Here is a 21,474-nt window from a genome sequence, read left to right as displayed (position 1 = left end):
GATTGTGTAAGCACACTATGTCCTCCACACAGTGACAAAACCACATGAGGACATTTCTCAGAATTGCCATCATTAAATGACTAATCTCGCCAAGAGGCTACTAACTATGGTAAATGGCCTTGAGTCATGTTAGGCCAGCTTTGTAATAAACAGACTCTGCACCAGGCTTAGGATCAGCGAGATTTTCAAAGCTTCCTGAATTGGGGGGGGGGGTGAGAGGGGTCTATGAATCAGGGGTTCTGGTCAGTCTCTCAGGGCTCATGTCACATCCGATGGGCAGCGTGTGCCAACGTGCACATGGGTAAATTCTGTCACACACAGAAGTATTTGGACAGCCCCTGGCATGTGTGAGCCCGAATGTTACGGTTTGCATCTTAAATGTCCTCCAAAGGCTGATGTATTGAAAGCTGGTCTCCAAAGCAACAGTGTCTGCCTTGGGAAATGATGGCTCACAGGGCTCTACCCCAGCAGGGAAGTCACAGCTTAATGGGTTGCTGGGAGGTGGTGGGCACCGTAGGAGATGGGGCCTGGTTGGAGGAAGAATGTCAACACGCCTTGAGGGGTGTGTTTGGTTCTCAGTCCCTTCTTCCTTCTCTGTTTCCCGGTCATTGTGAAGGACACAGCTTGCTTCCTCCACATGCTCCCAGTCATGACGTTCTACCCCACTGCAGTGCCACAACACTGAGCAACTGTGGGCTGAGACCTCTAAAGCCATTGCCCAAATAAGTGAACATCTTGTCACAGCAATAAAAATGACTCACCCACAGTGGAGACAATGCCTCTCACAAGGGCTGTCCTTGGGAGCAGAGCATCTGGCAGGACACAAAGAGTCCCATCTCAGCTGAGCACCCCAGGAGGCAGGAGCACTGTCCCAAGGACCATTGCTGTCACCCACGTGCGCGCGCGCGCACACACACACACATGTCCCCACTCTAACACATAACCCACCCCTACAACTGACTACTCAGAGTATCTTAAGAAACAGACAGTGAGGGGGCTGGAGAGATGGCTCAGCAGTTAAAAACACTGGCTGCTCTTCCAGAGATCATGAGTTCAATTCCCAGCAACCACATGGTGGCTCACAACCATCTGTAATGCGATCGGATGCCCTCTTCTGGTGCGTCTGAAGACAGCTATAGTGTACTCATATACATAAAATAAATAAATAAATCCCAAAGAGGGGGAAAAATGAAAAGAAAAAAACAGACAGTGAGTGTCTTGGCCCAGGTTATAGGGATATTCCAGTCCACCCTCGGGGTCACCCACCCCTCCAGCATGCTTTTCCATTCATGATGGGCATCACCTATATGCCATGTCCTGTACTGACCGGGCACCAGGAGCTCAGCTGAGGGTAAATACAATGTCCCAGTGAAGACACATGACCCTCCAGCAGTGTTTCCTCAATAGGGTCAAAGGGGATGACTTGGAGCCTGGCCCCACAGAACGAGGCAGGGTTAGATGACCAAGAGACATGTCAAGAAAGCTGGAAGGGAAAGTTCAGCTCAGTGGCCAGAGAGGAGGAGAGGATTCCCAGAGCTGGTGCAAATATTCCATCAGCTGGGTGCTGGGCCCTGGGCTAGCACCAGGTCCCTGCCCCAGATGGGATGGCGGAGAGAAGGGAAGACAGGATCAGTTCAGAGAGGCAGTGTCACAGGCAGAAGGCTTCTTACTGAGGCAAATGAGCAAGCCTGGACCATGCCCTAAGAATTCATTGGGTCGGGGCTGGTGAGATGGCTCAGTGGGTAAGAGCACCCAACTGCTCTTCCGAAGGTCAGGAGTTCAAATCCCAGCAACCACATGGTGGCTCACAACCACCCATAACAAGATCTGACTCCCTCTTCTGGAGTGTATGAAGACAGCTACAGTGTACTTACATATAATCAATAAATAAATCTTTAAAAAAAAAAAGAATTCATTGGGTCCTCAGGTCCTGCAGGGAATCTGGCATGGATAAGGACCCTCCAGTGCCAATGTGTGTACTGGAGATCTAGTTCTCTTCTCCTCTCAGCTGTCCACAGCCTCTGCTGTACTCGGGTTATGTTCAACACTGGCCCACAGAGAACTCTCAGAAACCTCTGCCTGAAACCGAACACAGGTGAACCCAGGGCCCAGGGCCTCGGAAAAGTCAGTTCTGGAGAAGATGTAAATAGTGGGACATCAGAAGGCCTACAAGCAAGGCTGGAGAGGTCAACTAGGTGGTTCTGTTCCAGGTCCTAAAGGAAGGGGCCTGGATCTTCAGCTTGTAGCCCTGTCAACACCCGTAGGCTCAGGGCCCGAGGCTTCTGCTTATATTCACAAAGCTCTTTTCTCTATGAGCTGAAATCTGCTGCTATGCTTTGCCTTCTGGACTCTGGCACAGCAAGGGTCCCTCAGCCCAAGGACGGTGCACAAGAGCACAGCATCATCTCTGAGACGATTTCTGAGGCCAGTTTCTTCACCAGGCCTCAGTTTGAATCACTGTGACACCCACCTCCCTTTTTCATGGTCATCTTTTTTTAAAAAATAACAATCTGGGCTCAGTGCTTCCATTTGTAAATCGGATGACTCTGAGCCTCCCCATACAACAAGAAAAGAGCCTGTGAGACCAACGACTTTCTACAGAAGCAGCTGTTGTGAGCATGGGCAATTTACTCCCACGGAGTCATTTAGCACATTGTCCTAACTGTGGTGGTGGTAGGGGTAGTTCTTGTATCTAATGGGCAGGGACCAGGGACGCTGGCAAACATCCTGCAATGTCCAGGCAGACGTATGCTACCAACTGAGAATAATACAAACCAAGATGGCAACATTTCCAAGAGACAGAAACCCTGAACTCAGCCAAGCCCTTGGGAGCCAATCTCAGCTGTGACACAGCATCTCCGGCAGAGTCCCGTCTAGGTAAGAACACTCCCTGTTTCAGAAATCCTAAGAAAGATTTCCCTAGGAGACAGCAGAGACGGAGGCTAGAATTTTGACTCAGCAGCTTTGTGACCTGGAACAAGTTGCTAAGCCTCTCTGTGCCTCATTCTGTCCAGAAAGCAGGAGTTATCACTGCTGCACAGCAGGCCTTATGTAAGATGTGGCTGCTGCTGTTCTGCTCCTAGCCTTGGAGCAGTCAGAGGCCTCTGTCTTGAATAGGGAGGAGCTGTCCAGAAGCCTGCTTCCTGAAGCAGGAAGCCATGCCTACCCATTCTGTGTGTCAGAGCTCTGGAGATAGGGCTCTCCCTAGCCCACCGACCAGCACTCACCCACGGGGTCCACGAGGTCAATGTGGTCCACAAAGTCCCGCTTTCCCAGGTAGACAGTGAGCTAGGGAGGAGAGGCACAAGAGCATTAGTGGCTGTGGAACAGCAGAACACAGGACCCTACCCTGAAGCCAACGCTGGCACCTACACACATTCCTAACCCTTAGTGGAACCACAGCAAGATACGACTCCTTGCCCCAAACCTAATATTAACAATAATAAACCTTTGAAAAGTTTTAAACACCTCTGCCTCCCAAAGCCCTAGGAAAGAGTTGTTATTCTTCCCATTTTAGAGATAAACACATTGAGGCCTAGGGTGTTCTTCAAACCAAACACCACTGAGCAGTTGGGGGCAAAGCTGCAGGGGCAAAGCAGAACACAACAGGAAAGTGAGGTAACCTGGGGAGGTTTGGGGGGACAGGCAGACAAGCCAAGTGCTCCCTGCAAGTGCTGACGCTGTCTCTGGGCTCTTCAGCTATCTCCCTGCACCAGGCAGGATGTTGTCTCTGGGGCACTGAGGAGTTGGGGAGCTAGCTTCCCTAGCCAGTCAGCGGCCAGAGAACAAGGGCTCCGAGCCAGACCTAGCTCCACTGAGCTGGGAGCACCATCCTAAATGTCCCCTGGTCCTCGGCCTTGCCTCAGTCCTGACCCCTGCATTCCGTCCTGTTTCTCAAGGGTGACTGAACCACTCAGCCCTTTTGACATTAGGCAGCCTCCAGCTGGGACTGTTCACACAGTCCTTAGCTTAGCCACCCCAAAATGCAAACCTAACAGCTGTGCCTTCTGAAAACCTTTTAGCCATTCCTCTGTGCCTGGGGGGGGGGGGAGGTAAGGATGACAAATGGATTTCATTCTAAGTACCAAATCTAATTGACTGGGGCCCTGGATTGCCAAGGCATCCAAGATAGGATGGATCTCCGCTCAGCAGGAAAGGCTAAAAGATGATTAGTGATGTCTGCTATGGACACCAAATGGAGACATGGAAGCCCCCATGGCAACCCAGTATGAGTAAGCTGCTATGCCCAGACACAGGACGCTCACTAGCCTGGGATGCCCCGCACTTCCTTGAATTAAAAAAAAAAAAAAAAAAAAAAGAAGTAGAAGCCCAGACCCTGAGAGCCCCTGGAGAAAAAGGAACGAGGTGACACCATGACATCTCGACACCAGGGGACTCAGTGTCATCCCTGTGGCCAGCTTGCCCCTGTTTCTCACACTCACACTAATGTCCAACCCATCTCTCCCCAGCTGGGGCTCCCTGAAGCCCACACAGCAAGTTTCCGGCTCAGCCCTTTCCCTTCCCATTAGGATGGAGGGCTCCTGAGGACAGAGCTGTGTCAGTCAGCCCCAGACAGCTAGCCATTCCCCAGGGAGGTTCCACAGAGGAGCCGGGAACATGGGGACAGTGAGGAGTCCGCACACAGCACAGACTCACCTTTCCATTGGGGCTTGCCTTCTTGAACACTCTATGGAGAGAAAGAGAGGTGAAGCCAGGGTTAATGGAGTCAGCCCAGCCAATCTCCTGCCTTGACTGCCCTACAGGCAACCCAGGGTGCTGCCCGCAGGTCTCCTTCAGTCCTTCAGAGCAGACTGGGGGAATCTCACAAGTCCACCCGGCTCACACACAGGAAAACCCCCGAATGCCTGGAAGGTGCTGGGGATCCAGCCTCACCTTTTCCTGTGTCACCTCCCACCACTCTTCCCTAATCATCTACCTCACTGCTCTTCAGTCCCTCTGTTTCTTGCTGCTCCTTCCTCCACCAGGCAATTCCTACACAAGGCCTTTGCTCTCAAAGTTTTCTTATCCTACTCTCTCCTACCCTGGATGTTCTTCCCAAATAGCCACTGCCTTCAACACCCCCCGCCCCCCGCTACCCCAAGTCCCCAAGTCCTTCTCCTGATTCCTTCTTTTCTTCCCAGCCCTCCCCCACCTGCCTCTAATCTCTACTTCATGCCTCCTCTGCCACCATGCCCACCCCACAGAATGGACGAGTCCCAAACACACCCAAGAGCACACACCTCACTGCTGTAGGTGTTAATAAATAGGTGTTAAATGATAACAGGTGGCAAAGAGCTCAATAAATGTTCGTTGAACAGATAAGTACATTGCACAAGAAAGCTGGGGAAGACACCCCGTGCTCACACAGTGGAGCACTGGGTGTGAGGTCAGATATCAATGGAATCCCTGCATCTTGAAGAGTGCAACTTGCCTTCCACAACAACCATGCTGCCCTCCCAAGAGCTGTATCCGGGTGACTGAGACTCCCTCACCGTCACCCAGCCCGTCCAGGGAAAGATAGAGACCAAGGGATGAGGAAATGTATTGAAAGGAGGAGGGTGAGTGGGAAGAGAGGAGAGGGAGAAACAGGTATAAAAATAAAAGATGAACAAGAGACGGAGGAAAGAGAGCCAGGAAACAGAAAAGATGGGACAGACCTGGAAAGAACAGGCTACTCCAGGGCAGCAGGGTAGCCCCCAATTCTTCCCAGTTGCTCATCTGCAGGCACTGTGACTCGGTGGGATCTCCACAGCCTTGAGCCTGCCTCACCCTCCCTCCTGGGGCCCAGGGAATATAGATGGGTCTGAGCATTGCCTGCAAAGGAGAGCTTGGCCCATCATTCCCTCCAGCTCTCCCCTAGGGGCCCTGGCGCCTCTTCTCCTCATTAATATTTATCAGGGTTGGGAGTATGAAGATGCCACAAATTGGCTGGGGTGTGATCATTGTTAAGGTAGGGGGAACTGCAGACCACCTAGTCTGAAGCAGCAACTCCTCCAAGCTAGGAGCTAGGAGCTCCATGCTTCTCCTGTGGGGTCCGAGCTTTGCTCGCCTCCAGGCCTTGGTGGCCCAGGCTCTGAAGGAGAGGGAAAGCCATTCCAGTGGCTGCTGGAGGATGAGGCACACCTAGGGCCAGGAGGAACACTATCCACCAAGCAGAAAGAGAGGGAAGGAGGAGGGGGAGGGGAAGGTTTAATGAGCAGCTAATGTATCTAGTAGAATAGATACATTCTAACTCCCACTTCCCAGGGCGAAGCTCTTAACTGGGAACTCCTTCTGATGCATTAACTTGCCCAGGAGCACGGCAAACAAGGGGCTAGGTCAGAATCCAGACTGGCTTTTGACTGGGCCCCCCTCCTGGGTCTGGTGCTTTAATCCAACCCACTGTTTCCTATAACCGGCAAGGGCAGGAAGAACAGACAAGAGGGGAGGGGAAGAGGAAAAAAGGAAAGGTGGCTGGGGTAAGAGGCGGGGTTCAGGAAGTACAGCCATCAGTGGGGAACGTCCTGCTACCACCTTAGTCAGCACCAGGGACCACCTCCTTCAGGAAGCCAGGGCTCTTGTCGCTTCCTCAAACAACAGCAGCTGCCCCGCTCTCTGAGTGTTTTGTTATTCCCCACTCATTCCTGTAAGCACATTTCCCAGGGCAGTGCTGCTCCTGGACAATCCCATTTCAAAGATGCAGACACTGAGGCTCGAAGAGGTCACCCTAGTCCACGACGCTCAGCCGGACCATCCCAGTAGCCAAGCACCACCACTCAAAACTCCACCCACTTCTTGCCCCTAACAGTCGGAAAAGAGACTCTGGCATATTTCAGTTTCCAAGACCCCACCTTTGCAACTCCGCACAGACCTCTTCTTGTGGCAGGCATCAATTTAACCTAAGCCCACAATCCCAGCCAGCCTTGCAGGTATGAACAGCTGCATCTGGCTCACCCCCCAGTCTTGCCCGAGCCCCACAACCTGAGTCTCAGTCACACAGCTAGATGCCCCCAAAACAGGAAGGCCAGCAGCGCCTCTTTGAGTTAAGGCTCAGGATAGCTCAAGACAAAGAAGGGGAGGGGGGGTCGTAATAAGGAGGCCAAAATCTCACGGGAAAGATGAGCAGGCAGGATGAGCTGGGGCCGGAGCGGGAAATGGGGACGCCATTGGAGCCTCAAGCTGTAGCTCCCTGTCTCCACCGCTCCTTCTGGGGCTGCAGGTCCTCCTGGCTGCGAGGCTGTCTGTGCGGCTGCTCCATTGTCTCTGTGGACCAGCTCGCTCCGCTTACTCAGGGATTTTTCTGCTCCTCCATCCTTTGGGCTCGCATGTGACTCACACTCCAACCCTGTTTCTACCCTGCCTCTCTCAGCTTCCCGCTGCTAACTGACTGAATGGCCTAATTCCAAATTCCCAGGAGAGGAATCTGATTGGTCAACTTTGATTAGGTATCCCACCCCCTGGTCCAATCACCTATGTCCGGGATGTAACCTGTGGTCCATGAAGCAGAAGCAAAAGAGGCTTGGGTGATAGTTACTGCCCAAGCCAGAGGTTGCAACTCACTAGTTAGTTATTTAGGAAGTCTATTTCAGATAGTATGGGACGGGGAGATGGCCCGGTGGATGGATTTCCTGCCTCACAAGCATAAAGGCTCCAGTTTGGATCCTCAGTACCACATCAAAGATGAATATGACAGCGTGTACCTGTAACCCCAGCACTGGAGAGGAATCCTGGGGGATTCTCTGGCCACACAGTCTGACCTACGTAGAGAGCTCTAGGTTCAGAGAAAGCCCCATGTTGAGCGAGGACCTTGTTTCAAAAAATAAGGTGAGGAATGAAAAGAAAGACACCCACAGTTGACTTCCAGCCTCCACATTCAAACATGCACACACGGGTGCACACATGTGTGCACAAACACACATACACTACACACATGCACAGAGGTCTTGATTTGATTTGTTTTAGTTTTTTGGTTTTGGAGTTTAGGGGGTGTTGTTTTGTTTTGTTTTCTTGAGGCAAGGTATTACTATATAGCCCTGTCTGGGCTGGAACTCACAACGGAGACCAGGCAAACCTTCAAACTCACAATGGTTCTCCTGCCTCTGCTGAGATTAAAGGCATATGCCCCTATGCCTGACTATCTGGGGAATTGGTGGTTTGTTTGTTTGTTTGTTTGTTTGTTTGTTTTTCAAGACAGGGTTTCACTATGTAGCTCTAGCTGTCTTGAAACTCCCTATGTAGATTAGGCTGGCCTTGAACTCACAGAGGTTAGCCTCTCTGTCCTCCAGCACTGTGATTAAAGGCATGTGCCACTACACCTGGCTTTATTTATTTATTTATTTATTTATTTATTTATGGCTTTTAAAGAACTGGAATGGACCAGATCATAGAAAAAATTGCTGCAGGCAACAAAGACATAATAGATAAGTCTTATGGGCACCAGTGTTGATTCCCTGTGGGTACCAAGCATCCTGTAGAGTTAAGCACCCAGGGCTTGTTCTGACGGATAAGATGGGAGTACAAATGACACATGACACATGCACGGAAGAAGCTGCACATGAGTCCCCAAGCTCTTCAGACTCGTTCTCTGTGGCTGCTATTACAGAGTTCCACAAAGCCAATGGCTTCAAACAACACAAATTTATTTATAGTTCAATGCTCCAGAAGTCCAAGGTGGGCCCCCTTGGGCTTAAAATTAAGACCCTTGGCTCCTCCTGCAGGTTCTAGGGTCAAATCTGCTTCCTCCCCTCTCTGGCTTCCAGAAGGTTCCTTCACTGTCTCACAGCCTCCTGACTCCACCTTCAAAGCCAGCAGGAGAAGTCAGACTTCTCACTACAGTGCCTAACTCAGAGTCGCTCTCACCCTCCTTATAAAGACCAGTCAGGTGACACTGGGCCCATCTGCATAATCCACAATGATCTCTCTACTATAAGGTCAGCAGATTAGGAGCTTAAAGTCCACCTATAACCATGATTCACAGGCGCCAAGGGTTAGGGCCCAGACATCCTGGGGAAGCATTGCTTTGCCTACCACTGTCTTGCTTCTGTAGCTAAACTCAGAAGTGATCTAGATTTTCTGCCACATGATAGCAGAGACAGAGAGCCTGAGGTCTTGTCAGATAGACAATTTTAAAATTCGGAATCCTGAGGTGTGTGTTCCTGCAGCAGACCCCGCTGGAACCTAGCAAGGGGATGCCTGCGTTGAGCAGGTCCTGAGACTCACATGGGGGATCTGAGGGGACAGAATGGCCAAAATAACCTTGAAAAGAATAGGACAGAATTGGAAAGCTTGGACTGCCCAATTTCAAAACTTACTGCAAAGATACAGTGATTAAGAGGGCTGGGGAGATGGCTCAGTGGTTAAAAGCACATACTGCTCTTCCAGAGGTCCTGAGTTCAAATCATAGCACCTACATCATGCGGCTCCCAGCTGCCTGTAAGTCCAGCTCCAGGACTATCTGACATGTCTGGCCTCTCCAAGCACCCGTGCACACACACTCAGACAAACACATAATTAAAAACAATAAACCTTGGAAAAGGTAGAGTGATTATGGTTGTATGGTATTGACATATAGACATATAACTCAATAGAAGGTCATTAACAGTACAGAAACAAACCCATTTATTTGTGGTGATTTATATTGATATATATTCAAATTACGGCATTATATTTATGCCTTTTTTGACAAGAGCTAAGACAGGGAAGTGAAGAAAAATAACAATCTTCCTTCCTTCCTTCTTCCCTCCCTTCTTTCCTCCCTCCCTCCCTCCCTTCCTTTTTTCCTTCCTTCCTTCCTTCTTTTCTATGTATCTCAAGCTGGTCTCAAACTCCAGGTCCTCATACCCCGGCCTCTCAAGTTCTTGCATTGTAGGTGTGAGCCAACACACCTGCTAAAATATTCTTTTCAACAAATGACAGAGGGACTAGATATCTACATGCAAGAGAAAGAGGTTAGACCCCTACATCACGCCATACACAAAAGAGACCCAAAATGAACCCAAGACCCAAGCATAAAAGCTACTGCCGTGAAACTATTAAAGAACTATTAAGTGTGTAAATCTTCATGACCTTGAGTTAGGCAATGATTTTTGTTATTGTTGTTTTCTGTTTTTGTTTTTGTTAACTAAGACGGGGTTTCTCTGTGTAGCCCTGGCTGTCCTGGAACTCACTCTGTAGACCAGGCTGCCCTCAAACTCAGAAATCCGCCTGCCTCTGCCTCCTGAGTGCTAGGATTAAAGGCATGGGCCACTGCCACCCAGCAGGCAATGATTTCCTAAATCTGGCACCAAACATACAAGCAACTAAAGGAAGGAAAAATAAAATAAATATCTGCGCTAAAAGAGTTACTATCAAGAAAATGAGTCAGGCAGTGATGGTGCACACCTTTAGTCCCAGCACTTGGGAGGCAGAGGCAGGCGGATCTCTGAGTTCAAGGCCAGCCTGGTCTACAGAGTGAGTTCCAGGACAGCCAGGGCTACACAGAGAAACCCTGTCTCAAAAAAACCAAAAAAAAAAAAAAAAAAAAAAAAAAAAAAAAAAAAAAAAGAAAGAAAGAAAGAAAGAAAGAAAAGAAAAGAAAGAAAAGAAAAGAAAAGGGGAGGGGGAGGGGAGGGGAGGAAAAGGAAAGGGAAGGGAAGGGAAGGGAAGGGAAGGGAAGGGAAGGGAAGGGAAGGGAAGGGAAGGGAAGGGAAGGGAAGGAAAGGAAAGGAAAGGAAAGGAAAGGAAAGGAAAGGAAAGGAAAGGAAAGGAAAGGAAAGGAAAGGAAAGGAAAGGAAAGGAAAGGAAAGGAAAGGAGAGATCAAGAGGTGGATCAGTGGTTAAGAACACTTGCTGATCTTGCATAAGACCTGAATTTGGCCCAAACACCTAGTTTGGCAGCTCGCAATCATCTATAACTTCAACCACAAGGAATCTAATACCCAATTCCAGCCTTCAGGACTACATGTGTGTGCACACATATACCCATACACTCCAGTCAATCCATCAGTCAGCCAATCAATTAACCAATGCTACTCTCATACCCACAAATTTGGCTTTAATAAAGAAGGACAATATAACTTCAGCAACAAGAGCCTGGAGAAAAAGAAAGGGTTGTGTTGTTGGGAACAATGCAGCAGACAGATACAATGGGATATTATTTTGCCACAAAATGGGGAGAAATACTAATCTATGCTACAACATAATGAAGCCTGAAAGCATTATGCTCAGTTGATGAAGAAGCCGCCTACTGTATGATTCCACCTACCTGAAATGTCCAGATTAAGCCAATTTATAGAGGTAGAAAGTAGACTTGTGGGGGCTGGGGGCTGGGTGTCCTGAGCTAAGGATTAGAGAGGAAGGGAGACTGGTGCCCATGGGCTCAGAGTTTCTTCAGGAAGTAATAACAACATTCTAGACTTAGACAGTAGCAAGTGACACAACCCTATGAATACACTAAAAAGGAAACCTTTCTCCCTCATATTTTCCTATGTATGCTGAGCATAAACGAGTTCACTGACGCCTCCCCAGCCCAAATGTTAACCTGTGAATGCTGGCAGATCACAGTCTCTGTGGGGGGCAATCCTGCTCCACACTTCACTGATTCTTCTGAGCCCTTTCTGGCTACAATGTTGCCATTGCAATTGCTGTCTCCAGAAAGCCTTCCCTGACTTGCCAGCTTTCCATCAACAGGTCCCAGCTCACTGCAATCTAACAGTCTGGTGGCTTGACTTTTGTAAGAGAAATAAGAGTGGGACTCCTATGAGTACTATGACCAAGGGGGCCCTCGGCCACAGTGTTTTGCCTAGGGCAGAGCCATGCTCAGTAAATCAATAAGAATGAAGGCTGTTGGATGGATGTCATAGGATGGATAAGGCAAGCACAGGGATGCAGGTGGTACAGCCACTCAGCACAGGGGAGTAGGTTCTATTTGAGCTCTGCCTGTTGCTGGGGCCAATAGACGTTGGACTTAGAAAACACTTCATGGGGCAGGACACAGTCACCAAGGTGAGTCTCAATCACAGCTGATATCCCAAACATGCCTCTAACCAGCTCTAACCAAGAATCTCTCATCTATTACTCGATCACCCAGTCCTTCCCATGCCAGGTTGCAAGCCACTCACACAGCCAGCACATGGTCCCTGCCAATGAGAGACCTACTAAGAACAATGGCCACCATCCACGCTGCTTTCCTGCATGCCCAGGCTGTGCTGAGTAAGACACACAGGAAATGTTATTCCAACTTCAAGAGAGACTCCAGCCTCAGAGACCCCAGAAACATGCCAAAGCCTCCACAAGGCAGTATTAGAAATGTACAGATCCATCTGTGGGAAGTCACTGACACAGAACAGATCTTACTCCATATCCGAAACCCCTTCTCAAAGACTAGTAGTTAACATGGGTCCTCTGTAGGAGTCAGAAAAGCAATAGGAACAATATGTTCCTTTGCGGGTATTGGGGAAAAATTCTACTGACCCAGTGAATGTGAGAAGCCCTTTAGATAGTCATTCTTCTGCTGGTATCAGAACTCTACAACAGAACCCACGTGGTACATCACAAACATCAACAGAACCCACGTGGTACATCACAAACATCAACAGAACCCACGTGGTACATCACAAACATCAACAGAACCCACGTGGTACATCACAAACATCAACTCCTGTGTTCCACCCACAGTCCTGTAGGGAGTAGCACTATATTCTTATTTATACAAGAGGAATCTAAAACAGAGACACAACAATGTCCCACAAGCCACACAATAAGAAATGGCAGACCTAGGGGATGGAGAGATGGCTTACTCTTCTAGGGGACCTGGGATCAATTCCTAGCACCCATATGGTGGCTCACAGTGATCTGTAACTCCAGTTTCAGAGGGTGTGATGCCTCTTCCGGTCTCCTTGGGTATCAGCCACTCATGTGGCTCACAGACAAACATGCAAGCAAATTATGCATACATATAAAATATAATTTTTTAAAAAAAAATTTGATAATGATGTTTAGACATTTCAGGGCAGATCTCATGTAGTGAGAAGGATCCTGATCAAATTTCTGATTCTCCTGCCTCTGCCTCCCAAGGTTTAGGATGACAGACATGTGGCATCAAAAGTCCTGACACCATGATTTTAACTACTCCCAGTACTGGAAGGTTACATTGCTGTCTCAGGTTACATTGGTGTCTCAGGGAAAAGGCTTCAGGAGGGAGATGACAATGTGTGTGTGGTGAGGGAGAAGCCAGGGGTCAGTCTCCAGGCATAAAGATGAAGGTGGGTGAGCTCCCTAGGTTTTTGAAAGATTCAGAGCAGCTGGGTGTAGCTGGAGAGTGTCTGTGGTGCCTGGGAAGACCCCAGAAGGGCAGGCTGAGCTAGAGGACAGTTCATCTCTATATACAATGGAGTCTTAACACAGCAGGTAGATAGCGGTGAAGGGCCTCCAGTGCCCGCCCAAGACACTTGGAACACATCCAGAAGGCAGTGGAGAGTCTCAAGCCACGGGCAGTGAGAGAGTGGGAGGATGGTGAATGAGAGCTGAATTCTGGGCACAGACACACCTTTGAACTCACAGCTTTTCCCCTGACCCCACCCTCACCCCTACCTCTTTCCCCCTCCTCCCCGCAGCCCACCCCCTGCCCCCTGCCCCTGTGGCTCAGATGGGTGGGGTAGGGATCATGCAAGGGGGCATTACTTCTCAGCTGCAGTCGCCCTACATTCTGACCCACTTTCCTGGGTGTGAGAACAGCCATCAGGGAGCAGGGAGGCGTGAGGAGCAGGTGGCAGCGGCAGCGGAGACTCTGAGGACCTTACCATATTCTCCCTGGGCGGAGTTGTTTGTGCTGGGCTTGTCTGCCTGTCTGCTGGGAGGAAGCAGCAGAATGCAATGCCTCACGTGCTCAGCCCACCTGCTTCTCAGGTCGGCCCAGGAGGGGAGACAGGAAATGTCACCTCGACTCACAGACCTCCCCCACTATTGGAGGGTGGGGGCTGCGAGATCACAGTACTGCCCTGGCAGAGAAACCAATGCCTGGGGGAAGAGGCCACTTGCACTGCAGCCAGAAGATCGGCTCAGGCTTGCCACTGTGTCTCAGTCAGCCTGGATTGAGCACCCTGGGCTTCTGCCACCCTGGCTTCTGTCGAGGGCCTTCTTAAAACTTCACAAGAATGCCCTTGGGCCTGACACAGAGTGATGTCCACTAGGCCTGAGGGCTGGGGCCATGGATTCCTGGGATCCTGTAAGACTTCCCTGAGATTATCCAGGCAGACAATCCTCCAGCTCTTCTTTGTCCAAGGGACAGAGTCTAGCCCATCTTCTGGAAATCTATGTCCCTGGAGAATGAAAAACCAAAGACTAAAGCAAATGTTACTAAGCTAGCTGGCATCTGAACACAGTGGCGCCCACAGACAGCCCTGGGCCTGCCCAGCTTTCCCGAAGGTTAGGTAAAGGCAGAACGGAAAGGCGACAAAAGAGAGTCTGGAAATTCAGACAGGTAGAACTCACCTGACTCCTGTGTTTTCCACACTGAGGCTCCTCTCCCTGTATCTAGAGTCCAGAGGACCATTCACCCCACAACTAGGAATAACATGGAGCCTTAACACTTATTATAGAGTCCATAAAAGGAGTGGGCATTGCAGGCAGTATACTTCCTATGTATGGCTGGAATCTTACCCTGGTTGCACCAACACCCTCGGATGAGAAGGTAACCATCCAATCAGGACAGAAGACTATTAGAAGGACTCTTATGCCAGCAGGCCACTGTAACAATGGGCCCCCTTCAGAGAACAAACCCAGGTGCAGTGTTGGGTGTTACCCTAAGTGAAGGAGATCCCCCTCTATGCCAGTGCAGGAAGGTACCAAAACCCAGCAGCTAGAACATAGTCATATGCACAAACTCCAAACTCCAACACACACACACACACACACTCCACTATGTACCTAAACACCTGCCTGCAAACGCTATATATGTGTGCGTATACACATATACATACATACATACATACATACATACATACATACATACACACACACAAACTACAGATGCACCTAACCACCTATAGACACTATACACAAAACACACACACATAACCAGGCGTGGTGGCGCACACCTTTAATCTCAGCACTTGGGAGGCAGAGGCAGGCTGATTTCTGAGTTCGAGGCCAGCCTGGTCTACAAAGTGAGTTCCAGGACAGCCAGGGCTACAGAGAAACCCTGTCTCGAAACCCCCCCCCCCAAAAAAAACCACACACACAAATTGAAATCTCCCCCTAGAACCTTTTTCTTCCAACAGGTCAGTAATCCTTAGGGCAACACTGGGTGTTGGACAATGTTTGTGTGTGTGTGTGCGCGCGTGTGCGTGCAAACAGCAGACACTCCAATGCATCCATACAAGCACACCACATAACACATTAACTATACCAGGCACACATTACAGATTGCTACCACACACATGCCTCACACCACAGGAGCCCCAGACACTTAAGCATAACACAACACATACACACACACACACACACACACACACACACCAGCATAGACAGAAACAAACACTAAGCACCTATGCATAAACACGTACATTACTCACTCACCCATGCCATCCTTCCCATTGAGCATCATTCCATCCACACAACACAGAAGCACACATACACTCCCACAGTGGCCCTCACCCTGCAAAGGAGTGACTGCAACAATGCAACAATGTCAGAGCCCAAAACAGGACAATCCTCTCGATGTCCCTTCCCCTTCTGGATGTCCCTCACATCATCCTTCACGGTCCACCCATCTCCACCCCTCACACCAGCTACCCCATGAAAATTTCTCACCCCCTCCTTCAGGAAGCCTCAATCTCAGCTGTTCCCTCAGTGTCCCTGGAGGCACTGTCCAGGCCATTGGTCAGTGCTGCCTTAACCCAGCTCTGAGGTGCTCTGCAGCTGAACTGACCTCTGCCTTTCCTAGAACCCACAGCCATGAGCAGCCTGCAGAACTCTATCAGCTGGGGCACCTCAGCTGCCACAGACACAACTAATCCCAAGTCTTTCTCTCCAACCAGACCCTCCCACACATGCCCGCAATCCTCCAGTCACTTCTACTAGTGCTCTCGGGCAAGTCTCAAACAACTCCTCCCATGATGCTCTCTCTTCCCCTGTGCACTCTGCCTGCCCTGCCCAGCGCAGCCCAGAAGTGGCACAGAGGACATGCTCTGTGCACCTCTCAGGGATCAAGGAATAGCTGATGCAAATCCACAAAGGAAAACAGCTGCTTCCCGGCCAGGCAGAAGAGAAGAAGTCTTACCCCATTTTGCAGCCACAAGCCTCAGCGGTGCCACAGTGCAAGCCCAGGAAAGAGCAGAACAGAGGCTGGGCCCCTCGGCACGAGCCAGAGTTGGGGGCTGAAGGCAGTAGCAGCCAGGCCAGCCCTGCATCTGCTCTCCCCAGCCCCAAATGAGGGTCAGTTACAAAGAAGAGGAAAAGGCGTTCCTGATATGCGTCCTGTTTCCTCTCCTCCTCTGGGCTTCTTGTGCTAAAGAAGCGGATGTCTCCAGGCTGGCAAGACTTGACCTGCTCGCAGCCAGCCAGGGGTGAGGGTCTCTCCGAGCCTTCCCCCACCTCAGAAGCACAGGCAACTCAGAGATGCGGGGATGCATTTCTTGAATGACCCGTCCTCAGTGCAGGGAGCCTCTGCATTTTAATCCTTTGAGAGAGAAGTCATAGGCAGCACCTGACTCTACCATAAAGGCACCTCCACCAGGAAGCCTTCCATCCCACTCTCGATTGCTGCAGGAATCCCTCTACAGTCTCCTGACTTCGATTCTGTACCCATCTGCCCAATTCAGTCTTTACCTGCTCTCCGTGGGAGCTGGACTCTCTAGGAGTCAGGCAAAGTGGAAATGACAAAGTCAGAGCTCATCTAATGCATGGGGTTTCTTGGATATGAGGACAAACTGTGCCTGCTCTATCGTATAGGAGTCCTTCCTGAGGGAGAAGGTCAGGCTCAAACCAGCATCTCCCTGAGGGGAGTGGCCATGACTCCTCTATCAGACTGGATGCTCCTAAAGGACAAAGGTCATGCGTCTATCCTTGGACAAGAGGACTACTGCACTTGTAGGTAATAGAGAGTTCCAAGGAGCTGAATTGTCCCATCACACCAGAATTCCTCTCCAGACAGACAGGGTGTGCCTCCTCCTCCTCCATCAGACCAACAGCTCTGAGAGGACATGGTCTCCACATATAGCCTCCACAGCAGCTCCAGAACAGACCGGTTCAGACTAAGACAGAGGTAGACTCCCTTCTAGGGAAGAAGTGGAAGGAATCTTGCCCAACTTCACATGGCAACTTCTAACCCGCTCCTCAACTGAACTGAAACTGCCATGTGATACTTAAGACAGCCAGTCAAAAGTCTGGGCAGAGGCTATCAACTGTCAATCAGGATTATCAACTTCTGAGGGGATGGTGGCAGTGGTGGGAGGTGTCCCTGAAAAAAGGGGGTGCCATCCTAGACTCCTCTTTGAAAGCAACACTGGCCTTCCCTGAGTGATGCCCCTGCCTCTGATTCAAACAGCCTTCATGTTCTCTTCCCTAACTCCACCAGTTCCAGGGGTTGCTATGAACCAACATTAGTTCACAGAGTGATTGCAGTACCTCTTATGAACTCAGCCTTGTGTATCCCAAGAGCAAGAGGTAGAAGCAAAGGCCAAGGACCCCAGGCTACGGGTAGACTCGGGAAGCTGAAGGTCTGAAACCAGACCTCAAGATCACGGCCCAAGCAGCCCAGAGGCAGCAGGACTGAATGTCAGCTGAATGCACGTTCAGCAAGGTGGCCGGACTCCGGTGATAATCTGAGCCTTCTCTTGCTCAGAAATTATTACAAACAGATGCCTCACCATTTACTACAAGTTGGCACTATTCTAAATACCACATTAGCTCATCTAACGCGCACCGAGAAGCCTGCACTGTGATTATGACCCTCCTACAAACACCACTTGATATTCTTACTGTCTCCAACTGGAAACTAACACATGGGTTGAAGAGTTCACCCCAAGTAACGGACAACGTAAGTAAATGAACAACGTAAGCAGTTTGAACAAATTCAAAAGTCAAAAGGAGGGCCTAGGAGATGGCTCAGAGGGGCGGGGGTGCTTGTTGCCGAGGCTGGGACCAACGTGGATGAAAGAAAAGCCTGACCCCCCTCCATGTAATTCAATCCCTCCCCCCCCCCATACTAAATAAATGTGAAAGCTGGAAGGTGGTGGATGCTCAGCTCAGCGGCAGAGCTCCTGTCTGGCACATGGATCCCCCGTACCGCTAGCCCAAAACTAAAACCTGATTCAGTGCTTCTGAATAGGACAAGGATTGAATACTTCTAAAAGACACAACTCATCCCATTTCTGTTCCGATCTATACACTTCCTCATGGACACAGAATGGTACAGCTCAGGGTGTGATGGGGTCTCTAAAAGAACAGCACAGAAATGCAAAGCACGATGCTTCCCAGACATCTTAAGCCATGGGTAACCTCTTCAAAGTGTTTGTCTTTTTAACTATGTAGCCCGGGATGACCTTGAAGTTCTCATCTGCCTGGGTCTATCTGTCAAGTGCTTACAGCTGTGGTTCATCACATCCAGTTTATGTGATGCTGGGGACAAACTCAGCTTTGTGCATGCTCAGCCAACAGTCTAACAACTGAGCCACATCCCTGCCTTATCGTTTATTATCTACTTATCTATTTATTTACTTATTAACATGGTCTACTTATAGAGCCCAGGCTGGACTTGAACTCAAGACCCTCCTCCTGTCTCTGCCTTCTGAGTGCTAGGGTTACAGGCTTGAGTCACCACACCCAGCTCTTTGGAAACTTTGAGTGATTTTTATTAAAATTTAAAGAACAAACCCCTTGTGATAATTATTTTAAGAGTTTCTAGTAATTAATGGGTCAGGTGTTGAGTACTTCAAATGGTTTTCAGGTTTCATCTTTTGGAAAACTGAGGAAAATACACTATTCTCATTTTTTATAGAAGGAGAAGCTGGAGCCAGAGATGGGAAGATAAAGCCACCACAGTCCCTCAGGTGGTTGAAGACAGGTCCAGCCTGCCAGACTCCAACCTCTGTTCCTCCCCTTGCTGGCTATACTGTTCACTGTACTCTCAGAAGGAGACTGGGGAGTCCAGAGGACCTGGAGGGGACAGCTTGTCCCTCTGTAGGGAGCATTGACTCCTGGGTGCTTGAGGGCCTCCAAGTGTGGCACATGCCCACACTTCCCTGTAGGCATGATCCCGTTGCCTGGTTACCTCCATCCGTGGGAGCATCTTGAAGCTACATGCTCATCTTATTTGTTTGTTGCTTTGTTTGTTTGTTTGTTGACCACAGTTTCCTTAGGTAGCCCTCCTTTCTCATGATGAGCACAGGTAGGATGTCTAAGAGGGCTATGCCATCAAAGTCCTGCTATTCAGCTGCCCAGAATGTGACATGAGCCTCAAGCTGGGCTCTATAGGTGACCATAAAACCAACAGTTCCATAGCAAACAGACTTGCCAGGTGGTCTTGGGCAGGTCCAAGTTCCTCTTGGCTTCAGCTGGATAGGGTGGAGGTGGGGGCTCTCATGGAGTCACATGACCTCCAAGAAGCATGGGCAAGCTGATGAGATAATAGAAATGATATGTTCTGGGGAGACTATCAAAGGCCCCAGAACCAAAGAACCTAAGGAGAACATGGCTGAATTGCCAAGGCCTTTTAAGAAGTGCTTTCCATTACTGCTAAGAACACAGAGGCCTGGAGTGAGGTGGGTACCACCGAGCTGGACAACAATATGGCTTCATGAGCCCCGTGGGGCAGTGAGCAGGGAGGAGCATTCAGAAACAACCTCCAACGCTTCTCTCCAGACTTGGTAATAAGCATTCCCACATCCTCTGTAAACCTTCAATCTACTCCTCAGTTTTCCTCCTTTGGTCCCCAGAGGGGTGGTGAGAAGCCAGCCAGGAGGAGACACACTGACCCCCCCTCAACCACTAGTCTGTTCAAAGTAGCACCTCCCCACCCCCCCAGAACGAGCTCTACCACCCCAGCCTCAGGACACACCATTTGACTTCAAGACCTCAGAGAGCTGCAGAGGGGTGTTGAGTACTTCAAATGGTTTTCAAATGGTGTCGACGAATGTAGAAGAAACTAGGGGAAAGGCTGAAATCTCTGCCCTGACACTGCCTCACATGGCACCTCACCTCACCAGTCCTCATCTGGGTCACGGGAATAAGTGAACGGATGTCTTCATGTCATGGGCAATAATGCATGGTGGTTCTGTGCACAGAAGAACAAAGCTTTGGGTAACAGGGCCCTCAGGGATGCCAGTCAAGTGGGGGAAACTGATGCAAAGAATCTTACATGAGAACAGCAGCCAGGCAGTGGGTGGTAGTGGCTCCCACCTTTAACACCAGTACTCAGGAGGCAGAGTCGGGCAAAGCTCAGAGTTCAAGGCCGGCCTGGTCTACAGAGTGAGTTTCAGGACAGCCAGGGCTACACAGAGAAACTCTGACTCAAAAAAATAAGCAGGCAAACAAACGACAACAAAAGAATAGCATCCAGGAATACCCACTGTCCCCAGTACTGACTGGGAACTCCTGTGTGTCCAGTTATCCCCTGGCTTGTACTTGTATGCACTGGTTCAGCCCATGGAGGACTGCTTATGGCTAAAGAATAGTCTGCTGCTATGTGGTTTCAATGTCACAGACATTGCCAAACCCCAGGGTCCCAACTCCCCAGTACCTTTGACAAACTTTCTCTGCTCTGCTTCAATTATGTCAGCACTGAGAAGCAGAGGGGTCTTTTAGACACTATCCGTATGTGATGGGGAAGGAAAGTCAGTCCAGCCACTAGCCCCACAAAGGCACCAACGAAGGGTTGCCAAGAGGAAGGCGGTAATTCCAGAGTGACATGGGGATGGACGGGGCTGCCTAAAGTTACAGAGGACAAGCTGCACCTAACCTGGGAGTCATTGCAAGGCAGAGTTGGAAGAGAGGACATTAAGGCAGATGCCTGTGCAATTGACACCCCTGATAGGACAGAAGACATATCCACAACCCATTCAAAGTCCCTCTTGTTCCATTCTCTCTCGACCCATAATGATGTTAATACGCACATGCACACTCATGCATAAACATAGATGAATGAGAGAAATGAGGCTCCGTGACAGCAGATAAGAAGGCCAGCCAGAGCGAGCCAAGAATGGTTTCTAGGCAGAGGGAGGTGAGCTGGAACCCAGCTGAGATTCAGTCTGTTATGGGAGGCAGGGGGTTGTGTGTTCTTCTTTATGCTCCCCACTTTCAGTCCTGCTGGTCTCTGGTCCTCCTCTCCCCCTTTGCCACAACCCATGCACATAAGTACACTCAGCCAGGCCCTGGGGCCTATCAGAAGGGACCCACCCTAGGAGGGCGGCCAGCCGAGCCAAGCTGCACGTCTGTGCAAGAGGCAAGGATGAATCCTCACTCCGGGCCTCTGAGTTCTGATAACCTCGACCTCCTCCCTGTAATGTAAATCTGCTCACC

At 49.9% G+C, this 21,474-nt stretch overlaps 1 protein-coding gene across 11 annotated transcripts in view; it reads right to left on the bottom strand.

Moving 5' to 3' along the window:
• Arrb1 (arrestin, beta 1) overlaps positions 1 to 21,474 on the bottom strand; it is a 71,626-nt gene that overhangs the window by 19,825 nt on the left and 30,327 nt on the right. For 7 of the 11 annotated variants that reach the window (XR_003946373.1, XR_378207.4, XR_378208.4 and 4 more), the window contains exons 2-3: positions 4,657 to 4,687; positions 3,228 to 3,288 (exon numbers count right to left, since the gene is read on the bottom strand). Coding sequence is in view for 6 of the 11 variants with exons in the window: in NM_177231.2 (NP_796205.1) it covers positions 3,228 to 3,288; positions 4,657 to 4,687 (92 nt within the window). In the remaining 5 variants the exon portion in view is untranslated. Of the gene's footprint in view, positions 1 to 3,227; positions 3,289 to 4,656; positions 4,688 to 7,090; positions 7,366 to 16,237; positions 16,567 to 21,474 lie in introns of those variants that run through there. The other 4 variants (XR_003946374.1, XR_003946372.1, XM_006507200.3 and 1 more) reach the window with 4 other exon arrangements.

This window comes from Mus musculus, chromosome 7 (assembly GCF_000001635.26).
Source record: "Mus musculus strain C57BL/6J chromosome 7, GRCm38.p6 C57BL/6J".
Classification (NCBI taxonomy): domain Eukaryota; kingdom Metazoa; phylum Chordata; class Mammalia; order Rodentia; family Muridae; genus Mus; species Mus musculus.
The sequence above is the reverse complement of the archived record's forward strand: the minus strand, read 5'-3'. Positions and strand labels throughout refer to the sequence as shown.